The 27744-nt window shown below is 40.7% G+C and overlaps 3 protein-coding genes across 4 annotated transcripts in view; all 3 read left to right on the forward strand.

Moving 5' to 3' along the window:
- Positions 1 to 8596: 8596 nt before the first annotated feature.
- Positions 8597 to 19534, forward strand: LOC144037305 (importin subunit alpha-7). Its single transcript, XM_077548681.1, has 14 exons — positions 8597 to 8746; positions 10270 to 10406; positions 10487 to 10579; positions 11508 to 11607; positions 11691 to 11785; positions 11870 to 12001; positions 12075 to 12163; positions 12257 to 12356; positions 13350 to 13513; positions 13597 to 13675; positions 13792 to 13917; positions 14002 to 14129; positions 14614 to 14798; positions 15493 to 19534. Exons 1-14 carry the CDS (start codon positions 8731 to 8733, stop codon positions 15678 to 15680), a joined length of 1632 nt encoding a protein of 543 aa, XP_077404807.1. The 5' UTR covers positions 8597 to 8730; the 3' UTR covers positions 15681 to 19534.
- Positions 19535 to 20160: 626 nt separating this feature from the next.
- Positions 20161 to 23706, forward strand: srd5a1 (steroid-5-alpha-reductase, alpha polypeptide 1 (3-oxo-5 alpha-steroid delta 4-dehydrogenase alpha 1)). Of its 2 annotated transcripts, none has more exons than XM_077549501.1 (5): positions 20161 to 20557; positions 20817 to 20983; positions 21185 to 21307; positions 21626 to 21776; positions 21858 to 23706. In XM_077549501.1, the coding sequence occupies exons 1-5, from the start codon at positions 20247 to 20249 to the stop codon at positions 21922 to 21924; spliced, it is 819 nt and encodes a 272-aa protein (XP_077405627.1). In that variant the 5' UTR covers positions 20161 to 20246; the 3' UTR covers positions 21925 to 23706. The 2 variants fall into 2 exon arrangements, with proteins under 2 accessions (XP_077405627.1, XP_077405628.1); XM_077549502.1 differs by having other exon boundaries at positions 21206 to 21307.
- Positions 23707 to 26909: 3203 nt separating this feature from the next.
- Positions 26910 to 27744, forward strand: part of tent4a (terminal nucleotidyltransferase 4A) — a 20352-nt gene continuing 19517 nt past the window's right edge. The window contains exon 1 of the mRNA XM_077549226.1: positions 26910 to 27744. This exon is cut by the window's right edge and continues 141 nt beyond it. Within this exon, the coding sequence (XP_077405352.1) occupies positions 27152 to 27744 (593 nt within the window). The 5' untranslated portion in view covers positions 26910 to 27151.

Here is a 27744-nt window from a genome sequence, read left to right on the forward strand (position 1 = left end):
AGTCACATAAACAGAAGAATTTCAAATTAAAGCCTTCTTCCCCCAATGGACACTTTCTGCGATCTGCAGTTGAGTAAATGAACACCTTGCGATTATTTGTGTAAATATGGTACACAAAACAAAAGACCTATTTACGGTTACTATGTATGTTGTCATGTTTATTTCTAGTCATGTTTAGTTCCTGTCACGTTTAGCTTCTGTTTTCCTTGCGTGTTCCCCTTGTCTTGTCATTTCCTGTTTTAGTTTGAAAGTTGACTCCTGATTGTTTCCACCTGTGTCCCCATTACCCTCATGTGTCATCCAATCAGTGCCCTCAGCCAGGTGTGTCTTGTTATGTCATTAGTGTTGGTGTATTTAGTCAGGTGTCTCCCCCCTGTCTGTGTCGGTTCATTGTTGCTGTTGTTGTAAGGCTTTCGCCACGTCAAGCTGGCCTTTTTTGCCTTGTCAGGCTGTTAGATTTGCCTAAGTTGTTTAGCCATGTTTAGATTCATGTTTTGTTAGTTCAATTTATTTTGTACTTTGAAGATAGCTTTTTTGATTAGAAATGAAAACCTTTTTTCTTGGACTACACCTCGGCCTCCTTGCTCTGCCTTCCCGCATCTGGGTCCTAAAGCCCCACCTCACTGACAGTATGTATGTGTGTGTGCATTCGTACCCGCATAATGAACAATATGCTTACATAAAGATGTGAGCACAAAAAAGTTGAGAGCCAATACAAACTGTACACACACAACTTTGTTTTTTTTTTCATTTTCCTCATTTCCGCCGAGAGTGTGACCAAGCGGTGAGACAGTAAATTTAACTGAAGTGTAAGAGGAGTGGAGGGACAGAGTACTTTTTTTTCTTCTTTTTTTTTTTTGCCCTAACATTTTGCAACCTCCTTGTGTCTCCTGACATTGCCCACCAACACGGACTCACCGAGTCAGCGCTTTTCTAAAATGCTCTCCGGGTAGTGGGCTTGACAACATTGTCCTGCAATAAGAACACTTTGATCTGGAAGCAACTTTGCACAAAAGTAGTCTGCAATGTCCACAATTTTGCTTTATTGTATGTGGCTCTATTAGCATACGCAGGGCCGGCCCTAAGTCCAACCAACATGCAGATGCCCCCCTTGGGTCTTTTCACTGTAAATGTTTTGGGGGGGGAAATATATTATGTAATCTTTTTATTTTTTTTTCTGTAATTTGGCATCCCCTCCACTAGATGGTGCCCTAGACGACCGCCTAGTTTGCCTATGCCCAGCGTACCCACTATAAACTATCGCTTCCAACTTTGTGATAACAGTTTGGGGATTGTTTGTTCTCGCAAAAGTATCCTGCCTCTCGCCCAAAGTCGGCTGCAAGAGGATAAAGTGCTCTACAAAATGGATGATGGAATTGCGCCTCTTTTCAATCTCAGCCAGTTCCATTACTTTTGTCCACATCTTACAGGCTAATAGAGGTGATAAGAGTTATTCCGCGTAGCATTCCAAAAGCTCCGTAAACAAAAACATGGATGTGTGACCTTGCACACATTGCCTCATACATGCACAAAAATCATCAAGACACCATATGGCGGCAAAATAATCAAACTACATTTGACTTTGAGGATTCCTCCAGAGGAACGTCACGCTGCAATGGAGAGGAATTCCCATTCAAAAAATAAAATAAAGAACAAAGTCTAATTGCTCCTCAGCTTCTGTCATTCCTATAGTTGTTGTTGAGCGTGGGGATGAGGGGATGGTTGGGGGGGGGGGGCGTTTGACAGAACAGAGGGTGGGATAGGAGCCCGAGGGAATATTGGCGCTATGGTGCGGTGGATATTACATCCCTTAATAAAAGTCCCGTGGCGCAGGAAGAAAAAGAAAGAGAGACATGCTTTACTTTGAAGATGACTTTGCCCACAATCATCTGCATGATCGATAGATTGTCTGACAAAATGATTCTATTAAAAAAAAAAAGAAGAAAAAAAAAGCAGGCACGGGTACAATGATCCATTCTTAGTGCGTAGATCATATCGGATAGAAAACTATAAATAAAAGCCGCGCTATGATCCCTCTGAGGCGTTTCTAAGAGTATTTTCATCATTGGAGTCATGACAGAGAAGGAGATGAGATTATGAATTAAAAGTGCTGCTCCTCACTTATGGCAAACTTTCTTGTTGTTCATCATAGAAAACGGGCAATAAAAGCAACATCATTGAACTTACTCAATTCCAGAATGTTGATTTGTTAGGAAAGCTTTTTTCCTCCAAGTGACTACTCTCTCTCTCTCTCTCATATATATATATATATATATATATACATATATATAAATGAATAAAAATTTAAAAAAATTTCACTTATGGCAAACTTTCTTGTTTTTCATCATAGAAAACGGGCAATAAAAGCAACATCATTGAACTTACTCAATTCCAGAATGTTGATTTGTTAGGAAAGCTTTTTCCCTCCAAGTGACTACTCTCTCTCTCTCTCTCATATATATATATATATATACATATATATAAATAAATAAAAATTTTAAAAAATTTTTAAAAAATATATAAAAAAAAATATATATATATATATATATTATTTTTTTTTTTTTTTTTTTTTTTTTAAAGTAACTTTTTCTTAACTGTGGCAACCCTGTGTACATGTATTGGCAAATGGGTACCCAGCCTCAATTATGCGTGTTCATGCGACACGCGAATCCAATAGTGAGCGAGGAGAGCGCGCGTGTTTGCACCACAAAGCACTTAAAGCGCGTCACTGGAGTCAATGAAGCAGCACAATCAATAAGGCACAATTATTGTACATGCACTGTAATTGATGAACACAAAGACGGATCGAACGCGGATCAATACGCACTATTAACTCAAAAGTGTTTTTATTTACCGGTGAGGATTTTTTTTTTTTTTCTTTCGGTCTAATTTTTAAGCGTAAAGTGCTTTTTAGCCTCAAGAGTGATTGGACGTCGGGGTTGTTTTTATTGTTATTTATATATCGCATTGGGCTTGTGTTTTAGCTGCAATTTATGGCTATGTTTGTGCCTCCTCTGCACAAAAAGCCAGAGAAAGGCCTTCAAATGATGTCCTGCTTTTTCACCTCTCGGCGCCCTGATGTGAGACAGCGGGGGCCGTAAAGGTGATGTGTATAGCGCCTAACTAGCTCGCCGTGGGCCTTTCACTGCCTCCCTGCGGTGGTCATAAATCGTCCCCCCGCCCCCCCGTGATTGGACCGAGGAGGTAATGAGGGGCCGAGTGCACCGTGAGCCACACACACACACACATTCACACACACACACATTGCTCAGTAAATAACAGCAACACTGACCTGGACAGCAGTCAGACCATTTCAGTCTGCCACCAGCACATCACCTCAACTAAATCTATCTAATTAACTGGAGGCAGAAACTGAATGAGGCTTCTTTTTTTTTTGTGCAATGATTTTTGTGATTTTGATTTTGTGATTGGATCATGTGATTCCCCCCCCCCCCCCCCCCCTCTTTTATCTTCTTAGAAAAAAAAAGTTGAGGTCGACAATTAACTGTTCTTTTTTTGACTTGTTACAAGAGAGTCACAATCTCTGCTGACCTTTCCCACGAAGACCGAGTGATGAAATGAGCAGCTGGAAAACGTTTAATTGGCTGTGGCCCATTACTCCGCTTATAACTAATCAGTCATATCAAAAGCTTCACCCCCCCCCCCCCCCTCCCCAAAAAATTACACGTGAGCGCCTTTTGAAAGGGTTTCAACACATCTCTGCCTTTACCTGGCCTATTAGTTGCACAACAATCGCTTTCATTTGCACGCTAAACATTTTTGGGACGCACCAGACATATTGACAATCGTTTTGTGGAAACCTAATTAACTCATTCACTGCCATTGACGGCTATAGACGTCAAAAATTCATTTGAACTATTTCTATTAGTTTAACATTTGTTCTCACTTTTGTTAACAAGAGTATGAAAACCTAGAATTGTTTTTATTGTACATTTAGAACAGATATAAAATGTGTGATTTATCGTGGGTAAATAGTGAAGTCATGCGATGAATTATGATTTTTTTTTCGCCTAACGCCCTAATTTTTTATAATCTTTTCTTTTTTTAAAGGAAAAAAAAGATAATTAAAAAATAATAATAATAATTAAAATTACTTAAATTTTTTTTTAAAAAGAACAAAAGATTATTAAGAATTAGGGGTGTCAGGCGATTAAAATTGTTTGTAATTAATCGCATGACTTCACTAGTTAACTCATGATTAATCAAAAATGTTATATCTGTTCTAAATGACAATATTTTCTTTTAGGTTTTCATACTTTTTTTTTAACAAAAGTGGAAAAAAATGTTAAACTAATAGAAATAGTTCAAATGAATTTTTGACGTCTATAGCCATCAATAGCAGTGAATGAGTTAACGGATTATTATGAAGTATCAGCAAAAGACTGCAATCAAGCAGGTTTATCATAGATTCTTATTCCTTCCTTTTCTTCTCAGGAAATGCACAATAGTTCAAGGGCAAGTTTACGTGCTCACATGTTTTTGGTTGGCATTGTTATATTATAACAGTATATTGGATATGTATGTGTTTTCCTCCCTGGAAAGTTTCCAACTTCCTTTTTTTCAACCCTAGTCCAAAATGACATAAAGCCCATATAAAGGCAGACTTTTAATTTTATTTTTTTATACTTTGAATAGATTTTGGAACTGATGTTATGGCGACATGGCTGATAAGTGAATATCATTCACTGAAGTTTTGGAGAAGGCAAAGAGAGTTCCACAATATTTCACAAACTTTTTGCCTTTTGACAGCCAAGATGCTAATGTCATGCAAATGAAGCATAGCACCGTAAAACCCAGATAGGCCCATCAAATTAAAACAAGATCTATACAGCTCTGTAGGGTTGATGTTTCCCTCCATTTTTTTTTTTTACTCCCTACTTTTGCTCTTTTGCAAAAGATTTGTCTCCCTCTGCGTCTATTATCCTTCCAGGTGAGAATTACTCATTGGTATTCACGCAGCTCCGACAAATCTCCGCCGCACAAGAGGAATGATTGAATGATCCGCGGGAAAATTCCAAAATCACCTAGTCAGCATCCTACTTATCTGCTCCGCCACCTGGTAGATGTCACAAAGCCAAGCGAGCAGCCAGCGAGACGGCAAAAGCGGGCTGAGGTGCCGTTCATCAGATAAAAGAAAAAAAAAAAGTAAGAAGACGGCGCCGAATGAATTTCGAACACTACATTATGAAGACATATCTCCTTTTTTTTTCGCCTATTTGCGCACCACATGCACTGACATACTACTCGCTCCGCCGTCGCCGTGGCGTTATCGCTCTCTCTATATATATTACCCCCCGAAAGTTGGGTTTCTCATTGTGTGGTCTGCACAACCCTGGTTGTCCTCAAAAAACTCGGAATGGTCCTGAATGGAATTTTTTTTTTTTTTAAGTGCACAGTTATCTTAATAACATGCTTGTAACTAAATCTAAAATAATTGACACTTGTGGGCAGCATAACAGCTAAATGCTGCTTCACCTTGTTTGCTTTGAATTCTTGACCCGATCTTAAATGTAGTGATTAGGTGGCTCTTTTTTTCTGAAAAACCTGGTCGTTTTATCCGCCTAAAGCATTCAGCCACTGTGGAAGAACTCATTTTATGCACCAATTAGCTTTATCATATTGCATGTAATTGAATTAAGGCAGCGTTTAAATGCGGCCAATTAGCACAAACAAGCAGAATCGAAACTAAGCAGATTTTGATGATTCGTTATGGAGTTTGTACTCCCCAAGTGGCTCAATGTGTGCGATGACGGGAGAAAAGTAATTCATTCTCCAGGCTGAAGAAGTTGTCCATTGACCTTTGGCTCCATCTCACAGGGGTCAAACTATCCACGGGGGGGTCTCCAGGCGCCTTAATCGCGGTTGGTGGTCGTCGGGAGAGCTTTATTTTATGCTTGGTTCTTAGCGGTGTCCACCTGCAGAGCTCAATCACACACAGTGTATTATGAGTGAGTGACCTACCAGGGGCATTATGCAAAAGGTCTCCGTGTGAAACCTCTCCACCGGCGGGAGCAGTCAAAACACTATTTAACATGCGGAGAAGATGAGCATATGGTGGCGAAAAAATACCTCCCAAGATTGAATTCTGCAGGAAAAGATGTTTAATTAATCAGGAAAAGAATAATTGATTATTGTAATTAAGAATGCAGTCAGATTGTTGAGTGCTGTATTTTCACAGGTTTTCCAAGTAATGCATTTTGGGACTTTTTTTTTTATGCTTCAGGAGGTGATGTTGCTTTGTTATGGGAATAAATGGCAATAAACTCGCATGTCCACAGGTCTCGGAGCACAGATGAGTAGTTAATACCATGGCATTGACACAGGACTTCAGAAGGATTATTAAAAATAATCATGTGTTCAACGGCCCAGCCTAAATGTTATTGTTTCAAATGTCACTCATCCGCATGTTCTTAACGTGCTAAATTGGCGTTTTTCAATTCGGCTAAAATATGCAAATTGGTCTTTTCAATTTTGCTGACTCATTCTCACCTAAACTTATAGCGCTAATGAGGCGGACGGGATAAGCCCTTTATGTCTACTAATTATCTCCGCCGCGTGGAGGACAAAATGAGCAGATAACCTCCGAGCAGTGTTTACCAGACAATTATTAACGATTTGGTTTGTTTTTTTGTACTCTTATGGAAGATGGGCAAAAATCGAAGCAATGGGTCGGGTACGCCTGCATTTGGATCAAAACTGAGATTCAATTCATGAACTGCATTCAACTCTTAAATGTTGATATATGCATAGTCGCAGGGAGTGAAAAACACTAGTCTACACATTCATATGTTCTATTGAGCGATTCTCTCGCTTAGATAATGATTGATTGTTTAAATTCGAATGAGCACCTGGGGAATATTTTGCGGCTAATGGTGAGTGGGGAAGGTACATCAGAACAGCCCCGTCCCCCGTGCTCTTCAATTTGAACGCCCTCAGTTCTGCTTCTTGTCTTCGCTCTCGTGACTCGGTCTCACGAGCAGCGGCATTGATTAATGTGTAACCTTTGCCGCTCGGCCCGTGTATGATGTGCCTCAGCCAGCCTTGAAATGAGAAAAAGGGAAAGAAGTGGCACAGCAGTCCATCTGTGCCAACGCGCCGGGTGCGGCCTGGTGGCACGTCCACGCCGGTGGCTCAAGCGGAATAAAGCTCATCCCACAAGCCACAGCTCGGATGGGTGCACGGTGTTTGCTTTGAAGAAATGGCAATCGTGGGAAAATATCTCACTCACTTTGTGTTGCTGATCACTTGACCTCCCAAGCCCTTTCTGGCAACAGCCTGCACTGCTGCCGTTTCATTTATGCAACATTGCCCCCTATTGGCTATTCCATCCTACACCCGCTCCCATGTTATGGAGGACTTGGTAATAAAGTAACCACGTGTGTGCGATGCTACGCTTTTATGTTAATTCTTTTTTTTCTCTCTTTTTTAAGGAATATTATGACTTGAAATAATATCAGGTTGACGTTTCATCTGCATTTTCGACCTGGTGCTATTTCTGGAAGTAGCGTATACATTTATGTGAGCATCTGCTTGGTAATAGTCATCTGTGTGTATAAATAATATTCATATAACGCTCATATTGTGCTGAACTGCCAGACGCTTTTTCGCAGGAAGCTTCATCGGGTTCTACCCTTTTATGGTGGCATCACACAATTTAAACAAAGAAAAAGCCAAACACACTTGTGGAGTTTTTCTTAAAAAGCTCTTAAACCTTTTTGTTTGTTTCTGCAGTGCCTCCTCTGCACTCAAGAATTTAGCACATCAATCCAAATGAGGCTAAAAAAAAATGTTGCAACATACAAAACAGACATGCTTCTAAAGAAATATCATTTTGGCAACAGGATCCAACACAAATCCGCATTCTTTGAACCTCACTGCCATGGCAAGAGTGTTTTTGTTTGTTTGTTTTTTAGCCAAAAGTCACCGTCCTCCTTATACAAATACATGATCTATTTCAGTGATGTTCAAGCTCACCGGCCTTGTTGTCACTCAGAGGAAAAATGCTACTCATGTTTGTGTCGAGGCCACTGAGATCAAACAAAGCATCAATTTGTTGTAGAATCAGAATGTTTGTTACACCGTCTCATAATTAATAACCTCTTATCGTTCCAGCGTAATTAAATTCGTTTTTTTTTTAAATACAAACTTACTGTAAAACGTAATTTGGTTATACTGTGCCATCATTTAAATTATTGTTTAAAAAAAATATTACTAGATGAATGTATAACTACGAAAGTTACGTTGAATTCTGTACTCTATTACGTTTGCATTTGAGTACTTCTGTCAATTTTCCAGCAGATGTCACTGTTGCCATTGAGTGAGATTTGCAGGCGGAATGAAGTCTCGCGTGATTCTGTGAGAAGTGAGCAATGAACTACGTACTCCGTCACACCTCTTTGAACTGTGATTTTTTTTTAAACTTTCTTTCTTTCTTTTTCAGTACATGTCCCTCGAAACTCCACACAGATATTACAACTTTAAAAAATTATGTCTTTGAACATTAAATATTAAAATGGGATTTTTAGAGGCGTATGAGGAAATTGTTGAATAACGTAAGCCTCTGGTGGCAGGAAGTGGTCATTATATTAATGGTTCCGCCTCCGGCAGACATATTGCTGAACTTAGTGGAGCAAATTTTTCAACATAAGCTAAAAGAAAGGTGCTTAAAGTTGGTTACATCGGATACACTGTGACATACGCCTAATCCACATGGAAAACACAACGGGTAAGTTGTTCCGTAACACCGGTTTACGAACGCTGAGCTTAATGCTAAATCGTAGGGTACTGATTGTGTAAATGTCGTTCTACACGTTGCAGCTCAGCCAAGGCACTTTTGACGACTTCAACATTTTTGCTATTTATGTAAAAGTTTTCCAATTGTTATTAAATACGTTCGAATGCCAGCAGTGTGACAGCGTAGCGGCTCACGCGCACATTCGATTAGCCGATGTTATGCTAGCCCCTCTCGACTCTGAAATGCTTCAAATAATCGAAAAATTATACAACTCGGCTTTGTTCCAAGTAGACTTTAGACCACTCGAGTCATTTTGAATGTTAAAATTGTTCAGTTAGAGTGACGGTTTTGCTCAATCGATGTCATGAGGCTTGCGGAGCTGCGCAGATCGTGTTCATCTCACACCGAGAATCCTGTCAACTCTTGCGAAATTATCAATAACATTCCCTTGTAAGAAAGTGAAATATCGACTCTTGAGCCTAAATTCCCTTGATAGTGAATACTTACTAGAGCATTGCATAATACATATCCTTATATACACTGTGATACAAGCCGATTGGACACCTTGGTAAGCTGTCCTCGTTTTACGACGCTATACACAATGTAAGTCAGAACTAGTCAGTATCAAGGTCTCCCAACCTCTATTGAGACCCATAAGGTGTCTTGTAGGAGAACTAAGCAATCTAAAACTATGTTGCAAAAAGCGGATAGATGCACGGGTTAATTAAGTAAATTCTGCCATCTAATTGGAAAGCAGTTGCATATTCATCACCACGAGGGCAACCTGGACACAACATGAGAAAGCCTGATAGAAGCTACTCATATTTACTATACCGTACGTAGCTTCTGGCTTCGACAGAAAACATTAATTATTTGTAATATATTACTTGGACCAAACAGGTGATATTGGGAAATTTCAATGACGTCTGATTTTTATTTCATTAAAAGTTACTAATGTATTATTTTCACGTTACCAAAATTCTTGTTTTGCATGAAGGATCTCTACACTATACCATTTAAAAAAAAAAATGCTTTTCAAGATTGAATTCTTCGTCGTAACATTGTTGTCGTTCCTAAATGGTAAATGGCATGTTTTAAAAATTATCAGAATACTTACCCTTTTATTTTCCTTTTTTTTTTTGTATGAATGTCCCTAAACGATAAGACCTCAATGTGCACAACTTTAGTTGTTGGCACCATTTTGGCTGTTGGCAGCGTGCTCAGAATGGTCACTTTGTCTTGCGTAGGCAGCGTTTTATGCAAACTGTGCGATTTAACTCTGCGGACTTTTGTCCGGCGTGTGTGTTTGGGTGTGTATTTTTAGACTGTGCTGTCCACTTGCAGCCAGCTAGCTTGTTGGAGGCCTTTTTATATCCAGGCCCGTTTACAAGCATCATGATGTCCTGTTATTTCAGATGTATGAACTTTGTCCCTGTCGTACAGCAACCACCCCCCTCCCCCCCCCCAAAAAAAAAAAAGCGAATTTGTTCTAACTTGGGTCTGTGGTCCAACAGAGCCGTCAGCCAGTCCGGCTAAGGATAACAACTACCGGATGAACCGCTACAAGAACAAAGCGCTGAACCCCGAGGAAATGAGGCGCAGGAGAGAGGAGGAGGGCATCCAGCTCAGGAAACAAAAACGGGAGCAACAGGTATGTCGAAACGTCACATCTTTTGATGTGCAAAATGCGTCTTTCTGACATGGTGAGAGTCGTCTCCTTTTTCATCCAAGCTTTGCAAACGGAGGAACGTGGACGTCCTGACAGAAGAGGAAGCCATGTCGGAGAGCCTTCTAGTGGACTCGCAACTCAGCTCGCCAGTCACAGTGAGTTTTTTTTTTTTGCTTCAATTGGGCTTTAGTGCTTATTTTCTCTCTTCTGGGTTGAGAATGGCGCAATCGCTCCCTGAAGTTGCGCAATTTGAAATTCCTGAAGCTTCACGTACTTTTTCCTCCCACTGTACATGGGATGTTTAACTTGCCGGTATTTAACATTTTGGCAATTATCGGCATCTGCCATTTTTCAAATCTGCATGACGATAAAGGTCGTATCTCTCTGAGCGGCAAAGTTTGCGAACGTAGTGAAATTTGTGTGTTCTTCGGGGTTCGTAGAATGTTGCAAAAGGTTGCAAAGATGCTCACAGGCAGTTTCTACTTGTAACAAACTGGTTTTCTTGTAACGAAGACATTTTGAACATGTTCTGACAATTTTTCACTGTTTGCGAAAACATCTTTTGACCAACTCTTGACAAGAACCCAAAATTTGCTATGTTCGCAAGCATAGAGAGTTACCAGCTTAAGAGATCAATTTAAAACTGGGTTCATTTCATGGAACTTTTTATGTATGTATGTATTTATTTATTTATTTAAAATTTCACTTAACTTTATAAGAGATGCTGCTTTTTGCTTTTGTTGAAATGAAAATGAAAATAAGTGAAAGTTGAACATTTCAGTTATGAATTTTTTTTGGGAATACTATTTACTATAGAAAAGTATTTACTTTTTTGTTAGAATTTTAAAACAAACCTGTATTGTAAATTTGAAAACAATTTTAACAAACATGCTTTTTTTTTTATGCCAATATTTTTTATTTTACTGCAAAAGAATATCGGCTCTAAATATTAGATATCGGCCCCCTTGCCTACTAATAATCGGCATCGGCCCTGAAAAAAACACATGTATCGGTCGATCACTATTCTGCAGTATATTTTGGGGCATCCGTAATGAATATTTCTCTGTGTTTGTGTTATCGCAGGAAGGCGTCATCACCAGAGACATGGTTGAGATGCTGTTCTCAGAGGACCCCGAGCTTCAGCTCGCCACCACACAAAAGTTCAGGAAACTTCTTTCGAAAGGTATTGCGCAACGTGCCTGAAGTCCCAGCGACTTCCGGAACCAACACGACATTCCGCCACATTTTCCCCTGTGTTGATTCCAGAGCCTAACCCGCCTATCGATGAGGTCATTAACACAACCGGCGTGGTGGTGAGGTTTGTGGAGTTCCTGAACATGAGCAGCAACTGCTCACTACAGGTCAGTGTGCGCAAACGGTGACCGTGACAACCAAGGCCGAATGGATGAACGCGCGTAAAACCGGCACTCGGTTCGTGTTTGCAGTTCGAAGCCGCTTGGGCTCTGACCAACATCGCGTCGGGCACATCCATGCAGACCAAGACTGTGATCGAGGCCGGAGCTGTCCCCGTCTTTATCGAGCTTCTCAATTCAGAGTTTGAGGATGTGCAGGAGCAGGTAACAAAAAGCGTGTGTTGCGTTGGTTGCATTGCCCCCCCACCCCCCCTACATTTACATTTTTGTCCTTCAGGCTGTGTGGGCTCTGGGGAATATTGCAGGGGATAGTGCCTTGTGCAGAGACTACGTGCTGAGCTGCAACATCCTTCGACCGCTATTGACGTAAATATGGCCGTTCTAATCTTTGTCCAAACTCCCAAAGTATTGATATGAAAACAATTGGAGTGTAATATTTGTTTGCCGTTGCTGTCGCAGGCTCCTGACGAAATCCACTAGACTGACCATGACCAGGAATGCGGTGTGGGCCCTGTCTAATCTCTGCAGAGGGAAAAACCCGCCACCGTCCTTTGAAAAGGTTGTCATGAGTTAGGGCTGCGCAATTCATTGAAATTCTGTTACAATTTCAATTATTACACTCCACCATTACAAAATCAGAATGATCGTAAAAAAAAAAAAAATAATAAAAAGATTCATATTAATTTATGCATTTGCACCTTTTAAAAAAAAATTAAATACCTAATTAAAAAATGTGTGTCTTATCCAAAAGGAACTAATTATAGTGTTTCAAAGAATTGTATTTGTCTTAATGTTTTTTATTTGTTTTTTACATTTAAACATGCTGCACTCCAATGTCTAGTTTTTGCCAACACAAATAAATAAATATATATAAATAAATATATATATATATATATATTAATTAATATATATTAATATAATTAATTATATATTAATATATATATAAATTCTGTTTGGTCCAAAAGGAACTTACCTAAATATAGTGTTTTTTTTTTTGTTTTTTTTTATTATTTGGAGAGAGCTCAGTATTGTCCAAATATAGCGTTTCTAACTTTCTTTTAATTGGTCTTAATATTTTTTAAATGTGTAAACATTTTCTTGTTTTCTACCAAAAAATAAATCATCGTCCTACGGCACAGTGCACAAGCTGCACTGCAACGAAGCGTTTTTGCCAGCATAAATATATATTATTATAAATTATTTTTGGTCCAAAAGGAACTTACATAATTATATTGTTTTAATGTTGTTTTGTTTGTTAAATTGGTCTATTTTTAAGTGCTTGAACGTTTTCTTGTTTTGTACCAAAAAAAACGTGATTTCAATTCTTGTCAAAATAATCGTGATTAATATTTTTCCCCATAAAAGCCTTATCATGAGTCAAGAATAAATAAATCACTAGGGAGTAGGCACAACTGCAAAGAGCCATTACAAGAACAGTATATAGAAATACGCCTTTTCACACAAAACATTTATTAAATTAGTGTCAATTTGAACAAAGTTTATTGTCGCGCTTGTTCCTGATCTCAGATCTGTTCTCTCTGCGTGTTTGCAGGTGTCGCCCTGTCTGCCGGTGCTCTCCAGACTCCTGTTCATTAGCGACCCGGACCTGCTGGCGGACGCCTGCTGGGCTCTGTCCTACCTCTCCGACGGCTCCAACGACAAAATCCAGGCCGTCATCGACTCCGGGGTCTGCAGGCGCCTCATAGAACTGCTCATGTGAGTAAAACCCGCGTCACTGCATGCCTCGCTCGGGCTTTTCCCCACCGCCCAGCCTGTGTTTGAACGCCGCCTGCTTGCAGGCACACGGACTACAAAGTGGCCTCGCCGGCCTTGAGAGCTGTCGGCAACATTGTGACAGGAGATGACATCCAGACGCAGGTGAGAGTCTGATCGCACCTTTGAGTGAGGGAAATAGCCGTTGTTACCTCAAAAGTTTGAGCAGTTCAAATTGAGATCAATTATTTTGGAAGTCACTTATTACTACATGTGCGCAGGTGGTGTTGAACTGCTCCGCATTGCCCTGTCTGCTGCACCTACTGAGCAGTGCCAAAGAGTCCATTCGCAAAGAAGCGTGCTGGACCATCTCCAACATAACGGCCGGGAACCGAGTGCAGATACAGGTGTGACATGGCCGCGAAGATCTTTGCCACTCTGTGCTTCTCTCGTTCCGCCTTTCTGACTTTTTTGTCGTTTCTCCTCTACAGACAGTTATTGACGCTAACATCTTTCCAGTGCTGATTGAAATTCTACAGAAAGCAGAGTTCAGGACCAGGAAAGAGGCCGCCTGGGCTATCTCCAATGCCACCTCTGGAGGAATGCCGGAACAGATCAGGTCCAGAGTCATTTCATGGATACCGTTCCTTCTCATTGGGTTCAATCGATTTTATTTCAATTATTTTATACTGTCTTGCCTTTGTTTGTGTGTGCCTTTTATTGGGAGCGCTGTTCATGTTGTACTCAATTTGGCCACTTGGGGGCAGTGTGGTTCCACGCGGTCTGATACACTGTTAAGTTGTAGCCACTTTAGAGAGTAGAAGGAAAAAGTCACGATCAAGTTATTCCAATAAAAGTTGTTTTTTTTGCAGCGTGGAGCCGTTCTTTTGAGTGATAAAAGTGCCGCGAGTAGCGCGCTAATTAGCATTAGCGAGTCAGACTGGAGTAGATCATTACAATTCATATTTTGAATAAAAAATCATTCTGAATCGAATCGCAGACCCAGAAACCGGAATAGAATCGTGAGACATTCAAAGATTCCCACACCTCGTCTTTACACCCCTACAGACTTCTTAACCTGATGTTGGGTGGTCTGTACTTAGATACCTGGTGAACCTGGGCTGCATCAAGCCACTGTGCGATCTGCTGACGGTGATGGACTCCAAGATCGTCCAGGTGGCCCTCAACGCCCTGGAGAACATCTTGCGGCTGGGCGAGCAGGAAGCCAAGCAGGAGAACCACGGCACGGGCATCAACCCATACTGCAGCCTCATTGAAGAAGCTTACGGTACTATGACTAAGACTATGCGTATTTCATTAAACAGGGATGTGATTTTTCCGCTAATTCGCGGAATTCCGCTTTTTTTTTATCTTCCCCCAAAAAAAAAAAATCTGATTTTTTTTTTTTTTTTTTTTTTTTAGTAGTTCATTGTGTATGCACATGACTCCGACAGATAACATCTTCTGCTATAACAAAAACATTTGTGGTATGCTCTAATATGAGTTACTTTTCATTTGGTCATGATACAATTATTTGTTCATGAAATTTGAACTCTTCAACATTATTTATGTGTTAACTTAGTAATCACATTAGTTAGATATGATGATATTCTCAGTGATAGTTTTTAAAAGCAAAGGCAGTCCAATGTTTTTGAATGTGACTGATTTTGAGTTGACTAAAACTGCCATTTTATATGGGATAGTTCAATATACATTGAAAATGTATGCTGTTGTTTTGTCTATTTCTTTGTCATGTGAGTGCATTGAAAGTACTTAAAAACACGGAAAACCCATGAGCACCCTGGACCTAGCTGGGTGCCAGCGGCCCCCAGACCCCCGGCTAAATTTTCAGATAATTTCACTTTAGTCAAATCACATCCCTGATTAAAGTAATATGCAAGTTTATATCCAAGAGATGTAGTAGCATTTTGTTGTTTGAGGGTGGACCGAATGCTCAGTGGCAAAAATTCCCGCTCTTCAAGGCCTCGACAAGATCGAGTTCCTGCAGAGTCACGAGAACCAGGAGATCTACCAGAAGGCCTTCGACCTGATCGAGCGCTACTTCGGCGTGGAGGACGAGGACAGCAGCCTGGCCCCTCAGGTGGACCAGGACAACCAACAGTTCCTCTTCCCCCAGCAGGAGGCGCCCATGGAGGGCTTCCAACTATAAGCCTAAGGTTCATTCTGGTCCATTTGATTGAGGAGGAGGGCGGGGGGGTGGAAGGGGGGGGTCGGTTTCTTGACGTCATACCTCTGGCCTCCGCGCCGTAGCCCCATTTAAAGCACGCGCACACACACTTTTATGCCACACGCTTGGTGGGTCTCTCCATGGCAGGCATGATTATTTGGAGACCTTTTGATTTCCATTTCTAGTTTTGAGGAAGGACCCCCCCCCCCCACACACCCACTCCCTCCTTGATGTCAGCCTGACAGTACAGTTAAACAAATGTACTTTCAAAGTTTATTTTCTTTCTTTCTTTTATATTCAACACGGCCCCCCCCTCCCCCTCCGCTCCCCAAAAAATAAATTTCAAAGCACTTGTCCAAGAGGCTGAGGGAAGGAATCTATTTAATCCACTGTTGTCCACCGTGGGAGGGTGTTTCAGATGAATTCAGATCACAAACGTGTTTTTTTTTTTGTTTGTTTTTTTTGCTTTCTTGTTCTAACCAGGATTTTTTTTGTTTTGTTTGGACAGCCAGGCGAAAATATTGAAAAATTATGGGTGAAGTCACGGCGCTTTCACCAAAAAAAAAAAAAAAAAATATGGGTTCCTGTGGATGATTTAGTTGGTGTTCAAAATGTTCGGCGCGTGCTGTGTTATTAATACGATTACATTTGAATTATGACGTGTTCTAACATGGGGGAAAATCTGGGCGTGGTGCCCGCAGTAACAGCAAATCTTTAAATTTAGACGGGCGGATATTTACAGTAAGGCGACAATTTGGAGTGCTGCTTCCCCAGCTGCATGTGGTCGCATGGTTTTGCGGCTTTCTGCACATCCCGGGGAAGCAGACCGGATCGTACCGTGGTACTGTCACATGCTAATGGGTGTGTTATTGAAACAGATTTGCATGGTTCTAGGGTAGCGCCTGGGTTCGGGACGTCTTAGACAGCACGCCATTCAAAAGTATTGCCCCATCGGGTATTTTTTGTTGTTTGTTTTCTTGAATTGATTATTAATATATTTGTTTGCACGCACACACACTTGCATACAACACCTGCATACACTGCACATCACACAGATGACTGGCTACTCGCAAGCTAAAGGAAAAAAAAAAAGTTTCCATTGTCTGGAAATGGGAATTTTGCCATTCACTTTATTCATATACAAAGTTTTTTTTTGCCCCTTTGTACTTTGGATATTGATGCACAAAAGTTTTTTTAAGACGTGACCTGTTTCACCATACAACTTGAAATCTATCGTAACAAAATACACAAAAATATTTGGTTTTGAAGCAGCCATTTTGGATGAATTTGCGACCAGGGAATTCACCTCAATCAAAAGCTGGATGGACAACACTGAATGGCCAAGCATTTATTTCCGTACGTCATCTATAGTGGGCGGGTTCATTAGGGTATGAAAATTTGTGAATAATTGACACCCCGGCAAAAGATTATTGTACTGTCATTTATGTTGCCAAATGACTATTTTTGTCTAAATGAAGCTCTTAAGCTTCAACGTAATTTCTTGGCACCTAAATGCCAAGGGATGGCGCCAAAGCAGTACTTTTATTACTGTTATTGCTTTCGCCAGACCACAAAACGGATTAGATGAGATGATTGAGGATAGGTTGCTTCCCCCCCCAAAAAAAAAAATTTTTTTTGCAATATTATGACTTCATTTTCTGCAAGACCCGAAAGGGACATATGAAAACTTTTTATTTAGCAATTGCCTGTAGCCACTGTGACGTTTGGATGGTTTAAATGGTGACGCGGCGGTCCGGCGTGCAGGCTTGTATGAAGCAGAAGTAGCGTTGGGATCATGTGATGTTGCGACTGAGCGGCACTGTGTGAAGAAGAGCTTGCTTGACTCTCTTGACTTCGTCCCCACAACCCCCCCCCCCCCTCTCCTCTCCCCCATCAGAGTCCCGGAGCTTCCGCGTTCTGTGGACAGACGAGGACGACTCTCTAATGCTAGTGATTGTCTTTTCATTTACAATAGCAATTGCAGACTCTTGTGTGCCCTTTAAAAAAAAATAAAAAAAAATACTGTACAACAGGAGTGGGAAACTTCAAGCCCCAAATAAAATTCACCCTAGAAAATGGGTTCCCCACCCTTGCTGTGAGATGAAAGCACATCAATAATTGAGCATCCAAATCTTACTGCATGTCCTCTACATGACAAACGTGTGTAGCAGGATTTAGCAAGAGTCGTTTTGAGGAGTCTTGTTAAGAGGAGAGATAACAAACAAACAAGCAGGAAGATATATTTATATTCCGCAAAACTGCACTCCTATTCACAAAAGTGCCAATCCGACCAACAAAGACTGGATATTCTTGTCTTTTTGACCTCTAGATAATTTTTTTTTCTTGTTATATATATATATTATATATCTTTTATTTACTTGAATGTGCACACATACTGTGCAAAAAAAAAAAAACATTGCTGCTCTATTATTTTCCTTACCTTTTTTTTTTTAAAGATTATTTTGCCATTGTAAAAAAAAAAAAAAAAAAAAGTGGCTTTCCTTTCTGTGGGCGCCTGATTAACAAGTGTCAGTCTATGTGGTGTTGACGCATTTAACTGCTCTCTCCAGCTACCCCCCCCCCCCTTTATTAGTCTACAAATGGGTTTCACTGTGCATTTATTCAAGCTGCAGAAAATCACGTTTCATGCGTTTATATTGTAATGTGTAGTGGCCATGAAAGTGGAAAATTTCAGGTACTTACCTTTTACATTTACCAAAGTTCCTTTCCCGAAATCCAGGGCTGTGATGTTTCAATTCGAAAGTCCCTCGCGTTATTGATCAACTCCCATTCACTGTCAAGGGAGTCGATTGACGGAGTGAACCCCCCCAACCCGTGAGACTGCAATAAATGCCCAAAAATCAGGCACTCTGAAGGCAACCATTACTTCCTCTCATACTTGATATTTGTTTTCTACGCTGAGAAAAATCTGACATTGAGATTTAATGGTGATTTACATTCAAACAGGGGTGGGGAACCCAGAAAGGGCCCCCCAAAAATGTGCATTATATATATATATTTTTTAAAACATTTTGTTCCATGGGTGCATCATATGTCTCCATATGCTCACTCAGAGGACGGGATACAAGCCGACATGGTCCCCCACCTCTGCGTGAAAAGGTATTAATTCTATATGTATGTATGTTTTGATACATTAACAGGGATTCACATGCAATTCTACTCACTTCTGAGAAGTGGACAAAAAAAAAAGCCTCATTTGGAGTATGTGGAAGGAAAAATGGCAGCGGGGAGAGCCTTTTTCGACATTTTCCTGAGCAGGATATTCTAAGATATATTTTTGGATCATTGTATTTCGAGTTTAAAGTCAAAGAAAAAGCTGCCTAGTAATCAGGAAATCGTTTTTCAGATGGAATCACGGGGAATGCTAACAATCTGACGTTTTATGTCTTCCGTCCTGGAAAGTGTTGCCATCTGTATCAAAAGTGCAACAGTCTGTAATGTTGTACTATGCTTCAAATGTTTACAATATTTGTCTACAACTTTTCATATGCGACATCACTGACCAGTCCTCATCTTGTCTGCTCTGGTCCTTCTCATTTCTTTTTAAGTGTATTTATTTTCTCTATTCTTTTTCTTTTTTTCTTTTTTTTTTCAGTTTGTTTCCGTAAACGACCCATCTTTGTAAACTGTGACTTGACTCGACTTAACCGACGGTATGAATGAGCGACGAGAAACACTTTCAACTCAACATGACACACAAACATGAACATGTAACAAACAAAAAAAAAACATGGGAAAATGTTAAGAAAATACGGCCTGGTTAAAAATGTTCAGTGAAGATACTGCGCAAAAAGAAATAAAGATGTTGAAAAGTTGTTTTGTGCTTATAAGTGTATTTCTTCACATTGGGCTGATTGTTTTCATTTATATTTCATTACCACATGTATTCTAGTGGCATAAATGATGTTTGTGGTGGCTGCAGTGTCTTCAGTGCGCCAGCAGATGTCATTGTTACGTACGGAAGCACCCAAATAGATGTACACACAGTTTGAGTGTATTTTTTTCGCTTACTTTTTTTTTTTTTTTAACAACGTGTATAATATTTCTTTCGCTTTTGCAATTCAATTGTTGTGCTATATTTTGCCCCCAGTGCGACCATGGACTTTTCAAAGACAGTAGCTGAAATGCGCATGCGCTCTTATTGCTTTTGGGCTTCATCTGCCAATCACAATGGCATATTAAATATAGTCTCGCGGTTGTCGAACACACAGCAGCGGGTGTGTATGGTGGTGAACGCTATGATAACTGCACAAGCTTTTATAATATTGTTGCAGTGTAGTCTGTTACATAACACATAATTCACGTAACATCACGTTGAATGAGTCCACGTAAATCGCGTGATTTGATTGGCCGACAAATTGGAAACCATATCCGTTCATCGATGCGATTGGTTGACTCCACAACAGCAGCCCCGCCTTTGTATGTAAGGAAATGCATCTTAGTTTAGGTTTAGCTCCTCACACAACATAAACACATCCTTGTCTTTATTTCTTTTTCTACTTTTATATCCCCCAACACAACGCCATAATGGACACCCCCCTGTCGGTGTTGTTTTCCTCTGCGGAGGACGAGAAGTATGTTTTGGACTGCATGGCTTACTTCATGATTTTAATGGCAGCGTGTACGTTTGTTTGCCTGCTTTTCAAGGACGCGTCGTACGGGCGGTACTCTTCGAGCAAATACGGATTTCTGGTCAACGCCAAACTGGCTTGGTTTGTTCAGGAGCTGCCCGCGTTCCTGCTACCCGTGTGTCTGTTAATATGGGCATCCTCGGCGAAGAGCTCCCTGCTAGCCAATCAGTTGCTCATTGCCATGTATATGTGCCACTATACACAGAGGTAGGGAAACATTCGGAATTCCCACTTTTGTTTGGACATTTGAACACGCCATCGCGCGCTTCAGTTTTACTCATCTTTTCATGAACAAAATAAGTAAAGAGGTGTGTATAATCCGAACACCATATAATTTGCTGTTTGGTGCTCAAGACAAGGGCATGTGTATTATATATATTTACTACAGTACAGTTCCGTATGTAAGTGACAATATTTGAAAATGTGCCACAAATTGTATTTGTAACCATGGGCTTTCCCGTTCCAGATCACTTATTTATCCGTTTTTAATCCGAGGAGGTAAACCCACACCATTCCTCCCCTTTTTCCTGGCTGTTGTTTTCTGCACATACAACGGATACATGCAGATCAGATATCTGAGCCACTATGCCGATTACCCTGCAGACTGGGTGACAAATCCATGCTTCATTGCAGGCAAGTAAGGAGTGGAACTGTCAGAGTGGTATTCATTAGACAGTATGTACAGTTAAGTATGTTATTGTGGCTGTAGTTTGTCATGTAGATTAATATTAGTTAATTAAGCAGTCCGTTTTATTTGTATATTTTATTCCGCTAACACGTGAATGAGATACTATACGTCAGTCCAGTGGTTTTTTTTTTTTTTTGCCAAAACAGCTCTCAGTTGGTTTGTTGCAGGTTCCGCGCTGTGGCTGCTTGGCTGGCTGATAAATTTGCACTCTGACCACATCCTGAGGAATCTGAGGGGGCCCGGAGAGAGCGGATATAAGATCCCCAGAGGTAAAATGCTTTTGGCGCGCGACGACTGGCATACATCTGTTACTTTGAACTCCTTTTTATTATTAAAGTGGACATTTTGGGCATTTTATTTAAAAACAAACCCCCTATGTGTCTTGTGACATTCTTTTTTCAAAATACCCAAAGGATGAAGAATTATAGCACACGTTGCATACCTTACTTCTTGTCTTGCTGAAATGAGCCCATTTTTAGGGGCAGGTCGTGCAAGTCAGCGACTGTACAGTATCACTCCAACTTTATTAATTAACTCCCCTTTAATGAGCAATGTCGTGTGGTTTGTGCGTCGTCACCCCCTCACAGGTGGGATGTTCGAGTATGTATCCGCAGCCAACTATTTTGGGGAGATAACCGAGTGGGCGGGCTTTGCTGTGGCGGGCCAATCTGTTCACAGCGCGGCCTTCGCCATCTTCACCGCTGTGGTACTCAGCAGCAGAGCTTTTTCCCACCACAAGTAAGAACACAAACACAACTCGGTTGATTGCTTGCTCTCAGGCATTATTAATAGAACATCTCATATGTTTGCTCTTTCCAGATGGTACCTTGCTAAATTTGAGGACTACCCAAAAACAAGGAAGGCATTGATCCCGTTTTTGGTTTAGAATGCTCTCAAATACAGTGGACCTTATTTATTTATTTTATTTTTTTTTTGCAGCAGGTTATATTTAAGACACACCCGCTATAGATGAAAATCAATCATAGATCATATCAGGGGGGTGGGGTGGACTTTTTAACATGCTTTAAAATACATTTAAAGTTGGAGTTTAGTTGGGGACCTACTCTGCCTCTTTTTTTTTTTTTTATATGGCTTCCAGGAGACCTCCTAATGTGACACAACTTATGTACTGTGAAAGCCCATAAAAAGTGATCACTTTAAAATCTGCAATATAGGAACACAAAAAAGCATATAATTCAACTGATTTGTACAGCTTTTTTGGGAGAAGTGTAAGGAATGCGTCAAATTCCAATTTGCTGCAAATTCCAATTTGCTGCAAATTCAGCTTGAAAAAAAAAACTTATCGTCGTGAAAACTCACACCCATGGAAGATGTTGCTTTCCGTCAATACCTACAGCACCCGCTTGGAATCTTATGGGCTGCCTCTCACGACCGTTGAAGGCTCTTTTTACCTCAAAACTTGGCGTCTCCACTTCGCCTCCTTAGAAGTTAGATGACCTTTATACAGCGCAGTGAAAGAAATAGAAGCCTTGTGTTTACAGCAGAGCTAGCAGTTTCATTTTTTTTCCCCCCTCCTCACCAGCCTATGGATAGCTGCTGGAGCAATCATGTCATTTCCCTGATTTACATATTAACTCATTCGCTGCCATTGACGGCTATAGACGTCAAAAATGAATTTGAACTATTAGTTTCACATTTGTTTTGTCTTTTGCTAACAAGACTATGAAAACCTAGAAAAAATGTATTGTGCATTTAGAACAGATATAAAATTTGTGATTAATCGCGAGTTAACGAGTGAAGTGATGTGATTAATTACAATTAAAAATTGTAATCGCCTGATGCCCCTAATTAAAAAAAAAAATTAAAAAAAAGAAAGATTAGGGGCGTCAGACAATTATTTTTTTAAAATTGTAATTAATTATTAATCACAAATTTAATATCTGTTATAAATGCACAATAAAACAAAAATCTAGGTTTTCATACTCTTGTTAACAAAAGTGGAAAAAAATGTGAAACTAATTTAGTTCAAATTAATTTTTGACGTCTATAGCCGTCAATGGCAGTGAATGAGTTAAGGTACATGTTCTATAACTTGGGTGCACTAATCATGAATAAAAAAAGCTGAATTTCATTAGTTAATAAGCTCAACCTCCCTATTTAACAGCCACTTATTTTCCCTCACCTCAATGGAGCCCAAACCGGGGGTTTTGGGGGGGGGGTGCTCTCTAACGATGACACAGGCAATCGTGGATGTTACATGAGAGGCTGCGGCTATGCGGCTAATGACAATAAATAGCGTAGGATTACAAGGTGAAGGTGGGGACCCGTGCAGGAGAAAATCACAGCTGGAGTTGTATTCTTCATTTATATGAAAACTCGCAAGTGACCTTTTAGGCGGCGGCGGGACTGAGTGAAGTGTAAACTGAAGCTTGAGCTTCCACAGTGTGCCTTGCAGCAAATGCCATCTGTATTTTTTTTTTTTTTTTACATGTCAATTTTCACTCAGGTCAACAGAGGACAAATACTTCAAGCAATAGCGCACACCTATTTTGTTGTTACTTAGTCAGGATAATTTTTTTGAAGATATCCAATAATCTGGCCTGTGTTGACTTTGTCGGTATGTGCATACGCCGCTTTAGGCAAGTTCATGTTCATTATAATTTTTTTTATGTAATGTATTTGAAATAAATGTGCTTTATCATTTGTACACATGGAAAGAGTTGCTGAATGTTTTAAGGAGAAAGCGCTGTGAAATATTGTTCTTGTCAGCGCCAATGAGGCCGTTTCTTTTTCGTGTCACTGTATTACGTGACCGCCGTTACGCTCGACTGTCTTCAGGCGCAAAGCGAGGGGATTTACTCTGGCAATGATGTGGTTTTATGCATTGACGCCAAATGCAGTATTCATACTTGTACACACCGCATCGCCTGCAGGGTTGAAAGGGAGCGTATTAGTTGATTTAACATGCATGGCAGAAAGAGAGGCGGGGAACAGATGCTCCATCTCCTGGCGACGCTTGTTATTTTTTCGGGCTTCCGTCACAGTTGCTTAATGAGCTTTTGATCGGGGGGGGAAATCCAAAGAACTGCGTCTTTTATACTCCTCCTCTTACCAATTTCAATTATAAATATACGTAATTATTTTTGCCAGTCGTTTAGAATTTGTCCATCCTTTCCGTATTCGAATGCTTGACCTCACTTGGGTCATGTCATGTGTGAGCCGGAGCCTTTCCCAGCGAAGTGACTGCTGTCAAACCTAAGGCTAGGGGGCTATATCTGGGCCGCCACATCATTTTATGTGGACACAAAAGCTAATTTTGTTTACTACTAAATAATGGAAATGTATACCAAGAAAATAAAAGTTGTAACATATATTATGACCATTTAATTCTGTATCATATCCTTAATATAAATGAAACAATAATTATATATGTGAATATTTATTTTCCTGACTTTATATATATATTTTTTATATTTACAGCATAATAAAAAAAAATGGAGGGGGAATTGTATGTATGTATTGTGATTTCTACAGACGTTTTTTGGAGAGAAACTAACTACAATGTAGCCACCAACAAAATAAGTTGCAATCATTTGTCTTCTAAGAAACTAACATGGATGTTTTGGTTATATGAGAGGAAGGCTGGAATACTTGCAGAAAACGAAAATCAAAATCATTCACAAGAAGCCTCCATTTGAAACCTGAATCTCAGAGCTGTGAGGCAAACGTACTAACCACTATTCCGCCATGTTGCCAAACATTTTGGAAAAAAAGCACATCTCCTTCACAGTTCTGAGGTTCTGGGTTCAAATCTCTGCTCTGGTCTTCCTGTGTGGACTTTGCATGTTGTGTGGCATTTCTCTTGACGACGCATTACAAATATATGCTGACATAGCGGCTATCCTAAATGATAATAACCCTTCCCAAGACTACCTTAAGATAACACAATGTGTTTGGCAACGCATCGTGTTTAATTAAAAGTGGCTTCAATGGATGCGGAACATGTGTTTGGCCTGCTTAGCATTCACGCCACATACTGCGTAAGACTCGAGACAAACCGCACGCATCCATCACCGCCGTCCTCCTTGTACAGTCCTGTTCTTTAAACCGCGTCTGTCAGATGCGGTCTTGGCCCCTTCGCCATTCGGGGTAATCCCATAAACGATGACAGTGAGGCCAAGCAGCCGTCGCCAGCCACATGCAGCGGAAGGCTGGTGACCTGCCGCCGTTGATACCCGTGTGAGATTCAGCTAAAGATAGGAGAAAGCACGCTTGTATTTGCTCAGTGGGAGCGAGCAGCTGTGTGCATGCCTGCATGGGTGTGTTACAGAGCCACATATTCTATCTGACGCAGTTTGCCCCGGGGTCTTTTTTTTTTTTTTTTTTGCTTTGCCTTGACTCCGGCACATGCTACACGTGAGCAGCCGGGGTCGGGGGTAAGCGTTACGCAAGAGGCTTCCTCCTTCACTCCCCCCCCTTTATGGTGTACATTATACTCACTTTCCCAGAAGGTGCTGCTTTATGCCTCGCTTCCATCATACAGATGAGGCGTAAAACGTGCAAGCCGGGAGGTGGGGTGGGGGGGGGGGGGGTGGTGTTGTGATGCGTGACAACACCTGCTGTGCATGGACATGTTTGAATGGAGTTACCTAGAAATATGATTATTTCAGGGTTTCGGTTTCTATTCACCGGGAGGACTCCGGTGTACGTGAGCAGCATGTAAAGAGTTTGGGATTATGACCCACATAAGTATTTCATATTCCATCAGCCTTCATGTGTATTGGGTTATGAGTTATGTTCGGCTGGAGATTTGCCACATTCTGCAGTAGTTTTTTTTTCTTTTTTCTTGTTATACATTTAGTAGGGAAATTGCTGCAGATTCCACATGATTTGAAATAGTAAAGACTGCATAATGCATGCAGTCTCTCAAGAAAAAATACATACTATACTATATATATATGCAAAACTGATCAATCAAAAATTTTAATGCGTAATAATTAAAATAAATTAACTACTGTATGTATGTATTATTTATTAGTAATGCATTTATTAATAATGAGGGATGTTCATACCACTTTTTTTAGACTGATGCCAATGCTGTGCAAGAGTACTAAAACTAATAATACTATTACAAAATTTACTGCCCCCCCCCCCCCCCCCCAAAAAAAAACACAGTTAATTTTAAAGTAAGATCTTTTCATGGAAATATAGTGTTTTTCCTTAAAACTGCATGAAAATAATGGCTATTTTCCTCTTAATTTGTAGTTCCTGGTCATAAAACAGCCACCTTCAGCCATCGTCGCGAATAGCAGCACTTTAAAATAAGGATGGTGAGGGGTAAGCGCCCCTCCCTATTCATAAATATATAAAATATTGAAAACGAGAAGAGTAATAGAATACATATATTAACAGAGAATAGAAAAAAACTGATTTGTTAATTATAAGTGGACAAAAAATGGATGGATGGCTGAAAATTATATATTATATATATATATACTGTATATAATTTCTACTGTGCAAATTTAGCCGCATATTATTTGTTTATTAAATAAAGTGCAGTAATAAATAAATTAACGAGAATATAGTCAAATTAAATAATGTAAATGTAGATCAATACTGCTTTTTATAAAACATGAATTACTAAAATATTTTTTTTAATATACATATATTATTCTAAGAGTGAAGCCAATTATGTGCAAGTAATGTAAATGTCATGTTTTACTGCTAGTATTAAATATATTTACTATGTAACATAAATAATTGTAATGCGGTGGAAATATATTTTTTTAAAATATTGTTCAATAATAGTACTGTATTTAAAAGTGGGTGCAGTACCCCAGTTAGCCTCGCGAGGGCTTACGAAGGAGAGGGCGCAGTGGTCGGAGGATCCCCTCCTAAAGCGCATGCGCGTAGATTTGAAGAGAATACGCCATATTGACTCCCAATAGAAATCAGCTAGCGTTTTCCCTCTACCTAGCGGCTTAGAAGGGGCGACTTTACCAATGGTCCAAACGCGGTTTCACGCGTAATTTTCGTGCTCCCCGAGACGGCGCAGGGACATCTTTCGGGTCGGCCGCTCGGCGCGCGGCATCACGACGGGCTCGCTGGCAGCATACCCAAGAGGGGGGGGGGTCATCGGAGAACCAAGTTGAATGGATCCGAGGGTAGCTTGGATTCAGCCCGAGCAGAAAGGACCGGCGAACGCTTTATGGATGCACGCGTGGGAAACGTCTCAGGGAGTACGGACGCTCTCCGCTCAGCACGTCCACAACCAGTGTGTCAACTACGCCGCGTTGGACGTGTTGAAAAATGCCATGGTGTCGAGCAAGAGCCTGGTCAGCGGCGGCGGAGGCAGCGGCCATCACAGCATCATGAACGGCGGCGGCTCGGCTTGTGTTAACGACTCTGCGATATCCTCCCTCGGCATGGCGCTCTCCAACTTTTTCACACCGGCCTCAGACGCGGCTGAAGATAAGGCAGTGTCCCCGAAGGCTGGCGCTTCCACACTGGAACCCCGGTTGGCAGACAGCCCCCCTTCCGGCTGCCAGCTGGAGAGAACCACGGCTGGGAATAAAAACGTCGGCCTGCTTTTCGCGCTGGGTGACAGCACGGACAACAACCGGTACCACCACCACCACCAACTCCTCCATCACAGCCGTCACATGTTAAATCTGCAGCAGCTGTGCGCTCAAAGTCATCAGGTGACCCCTTCCTTACCTGTGAACCACTCTCACCCTCACCACCA

The sequence above is a fragment of the Vanacampus margaritifer genome, chromosome 17 (assembly GCF_051991255.1).
Source record: "Vanacampus margaritifer isolate UIUO_Vmar chromosome 17, RoL_Vmar_1.0, whole genome shotgun sequence".
In the NCBI taxonomy this organism is placed as follows: Eukaryota; Metazoa; Chordata; class Actinopteri; order Syngnathiformes; family Syngnathidae; genus Vanacampus; species Vanacampus margaritifer.

Excerpts from the sequence above, each read along its gene's own strand:
- LOC144037305 (XM_077548681.1), top strand. Across the intron at positions 13,676-13,791 it reads GAGATGACATCCAGACGCAG|GTGGTGTTGAACTGCTCCGC; the intron begins GTGAGAGTCTGA and ends ACATGTGCGCAG. Across the intron at positions 14,130-14,613 it reads GGAATGCCGGAACAGATCAG|ATACCTGGTGAACCTGGGCT; the intron begins GTCCAGAGTCAT and ends GTCTGTACTTAG.
- srd5a1 (XM_077549501.1), top strand. The coding sequence starts at position 20,247 with ATGGACACCCCCCTGTCGGTGTTGTTTTCCTCTGCGGAGGACGAGAAG. Across the intron at positions 20,984-21,184 it reads AAATCCATGCTTCATTGCAG|CTCTCAGTTGGTTTGTTGCA; the intron begins GCAAGTAAGGAG and ends TTGCCAAAACAG. Across the intron at positions 21,777-21,857 it reads AGAGCTTTTTCCCACCACAA|ATGGTACCTTGCTAAATTTG; the intron begins GTAAGAACACAA and ends TGCTCTTTCCAG.